We start from the raw sequence: 2816 nt of genomic DNA, 5'->3' as shown, positions 1-2816 counted from the left end.
ATAATGACCCCACAGTTGAAAGGGCGAGCATGTTTGGTGGGACGGGGATTCGAACCCGCGACCCACAGATTGCGAGTCGAGCTCCCTAACCACCTGCCCATGCCCAATACGATTTGACTGTCACTCTTATAACAGAGTAGTAAATTAACAAACTAAGACTTGTAAGCACAATGGGGTTTATTACACAAAACATGTAATGTAGTACGCAATTTCAAATCGTTTTTTTTGTTAACTTACGAGTGTAATGTGCTTCTCTTTACTAGTATTTTTAGAACGACTCGGAGCGCGATCTTGCGACAACAGCACGCGATCCACGGACCCTCATGTTTACAGTCCGGCACGCTGACCATTAGGGCTTCAAGCTGAAAGTGCGAATAATACGCAGTAGCATCAAGTCTCAAAGTTTGGACTATTTGATCCGCGGGCGGAGCGCTAGTCGTTAGGCCACGCACTGCACATATTAATGGTTGTTTGATACTCTTGTACTTCACTTTAAAAAAAACCTTACATCACGAGTTACCTAATTTGATTTGTTAAATTTTTCTTGATCTACTTGAAACCAATTTTATGTAGTTATTTGTGATGATCGTAAATAAGAGATATATTTACATAAACTTGTAAATGTAACAGAGCAGGCGCCATCTGGTGGTAACTAGGTTCGACATAAGAACTTGATGTACTTTATCTTCCACCAATAGCATGAGAGTACAACTTTATATTTTCCACCATTCAGCATATAGACACCAATCAAGACGGTCTCATATCATTTGAGGAATTCAAGGAGTGGTGTCAAAAGGTGAGGTCAGATATTTTTGGTTTGAATGTTGTTATTGAACTACAATCTGTTTGTACGCACTGAGGTAAAAAAAAATAGACAATAATTTCGTTTAAAACAAACAAGTCAGTAGAAAAGGTGATTAATGATCCCCCCAGGATCCTAGTGTAGGACTTTAATATTGAATACAAGCGCACGTAATACCAATAATCTTGAAACTAATTGTGAATGATCTTTGACTGATTTACGTGGAGGTTTTTTTGTTTTTTTTTTTCTAATGAAGTAGCAACGACCAAATTTTAACTGAGTGAAATAGATTCCGTGAAAATCTGATAGTTTGGGGTTTTTAAACAGATACCTGGTATCATCTTACCACGTAGTTGAACGTTTTTAAACAGGTAACTGGTATCATCTTACCACGTAGTTGAACGTTTTTAAACAGGTAACTGGTATCATCTTACCACGTAGTTGAACGTTTTTAAACAGGTAACTGGTATCATCTTACCACGTAGTTGAACGTTTTTAAACAGGTAACTGGTATCATCTTACCACGTACTTGAACGGTTTTAAACAGATAACTGGTACCTTCTTACCACGTACTTGAACGGTTTTAAACAGATAACTGGTACCTTCTTACCACGTAGTTGAACGTTTTTAAACAGATAACTGGTATCTTCTTACCACGTAGTTGAACGTTTTTAAACAGATAACTGGTATCTTCTTACCACGTAGTTGAACGTTTTTAAACAGATAACTGGTATCTTCTTACCACGTAGTTGAACGTTTTTAAACAGATAACCGGTATCATCTTACCACGTAGTTGAACGTTTTTAAACAGATACCTGGTATCTTCTTATCACGTAGTTGAACGTTTTTAAACAGATAACTGGTATCTTCTTACCACGTAGTTGAACGGTTTTAAACAGATAACTGGTACCTTCTTACCACGTAGTTGAACGTTTTTAAACATATAACTGGTATCTTCTTATCACGTAGTTGAACGTTTTTAAACAGATAACTGGTATCTTCTTACCACGTAGTTGAACGTTCTCATAATGTAGTAACAATTAGTAACAAAGATATGTTACATTGTCTAAATGAAAGATATGCTAGAAACTGACATATCTAACTTATCTTTATTAGCTTGACGTACCCTCACTGTTTATGTATTTTCTCTCCGTTTTTCTTATATCTTAAACATTATTTTAAAGTCTAAGCGTATTCTGACATGCGTAGTGCAAGTATCTTGATGGTCAGTGATTTATTTAACAGCACGAGCTGAACTTTGTTAGGTTTTGAAGACAGGAAATTGTATTTTTTTCCTCTCATGCCTCCTTTTTTTTTTTTAACAGGACGAGAAGAGGTCAAAGAGTCTATTCCAGTTAGATACTGTAATGTAGATGAAAGAGTTCGGAAGATGAGCTGTTATTTTATCTGCTGTCCATAAATGCGGAACTGTTTGCCATGTGTACCTTCTAGTGTTCCTGCTCTACTCTTTCCGTCGCACTTATGTCTATGTAAAATCTTGTGTTACTCAGGTTATAAGTCACAAGTGTCCCTGTGAGACCTTACTTAAGTTGTGTTCCACAAGTGTCCCTGTAAGACCTTACTTAAGTTGTGTTCCACAAGTGTCCTTGTAAGACCTTACTTAAGTTGTGTTCCACAAGTGTCCCTGTAAGACCTTACTTAAGTTGTGTTCCACAAGTGTCCCTGTAAGACCTTACTTAAGTTGTGTTCCACAAGTATCCTTGTAAGACCTTACTTACGTTGTGTTCTACAAGTGTCCCTGTAAGACCTTACTTAAGTTGTGTTCCACAAGTATCCTTGTAAGACCTTACTTAAGTTGTGTTCCACAAGTGTCCTTGTAAGACCTTACTTAAGTTGTGTTCCACAAGTATCCTTGTAAGACCTTACTTAAGTTGTGTTCCACAAGTATTCTTGTAAGACCTTACTTAAGTTGTGTTCCACAAGTATCCTTGTAAGACCTTACTTAAGTTGTGTTCCACAAGTATTCTTGTAAGACCTTACTTAAGTTGTGTTC

At 37.0% G+C, this 2816-nt stretch overlaps 1 protein-coding gene across 1 annotated transcript in view; it reads left to right on the top strand.

Moving 5' to 3' along the window:
* Positions 1-2771, top strand: part of LOC106473026 (calsenilin-like) — a 24640-nt gene extending 21869 nt beyond the window's left edge. The window contains exons 6-7 of the mRNA XM_013933701.2: positions 734-796; positions 2128-2771. Coding sequence (XP_013789155.1) covers positions 734-796; positions 2128-2175 — 111 coding nt within the window. The 3' untranslated portion in view covers positions 2176-2771. The remainder of the gene's footprint in view (positions 1-733; positions 797-2127) is intronic.
* The last annotated feature ends 45 nt before the right edge of the window (positions 2772-2816 follow it).

Source organism: Limulus polyphemus, unplaced genomic scaffold, assembly GCF_000517525.1.
Source record: "Limulus polyphemus unplaced genomic scaffold, Limulus_polyphemus-2.1.2 Scaffold5820, whole genome shotgun sequence".
Taxonomy (NCBI): Eukaryota; Metazoa; Arthropoda; class Merostomata; order Xiphosura; family Limulidae; genus Limulus; species Limulus polyphemus.
This window is presented reverse-complemented; position numbering and strand designations above follow the sequence as displayed.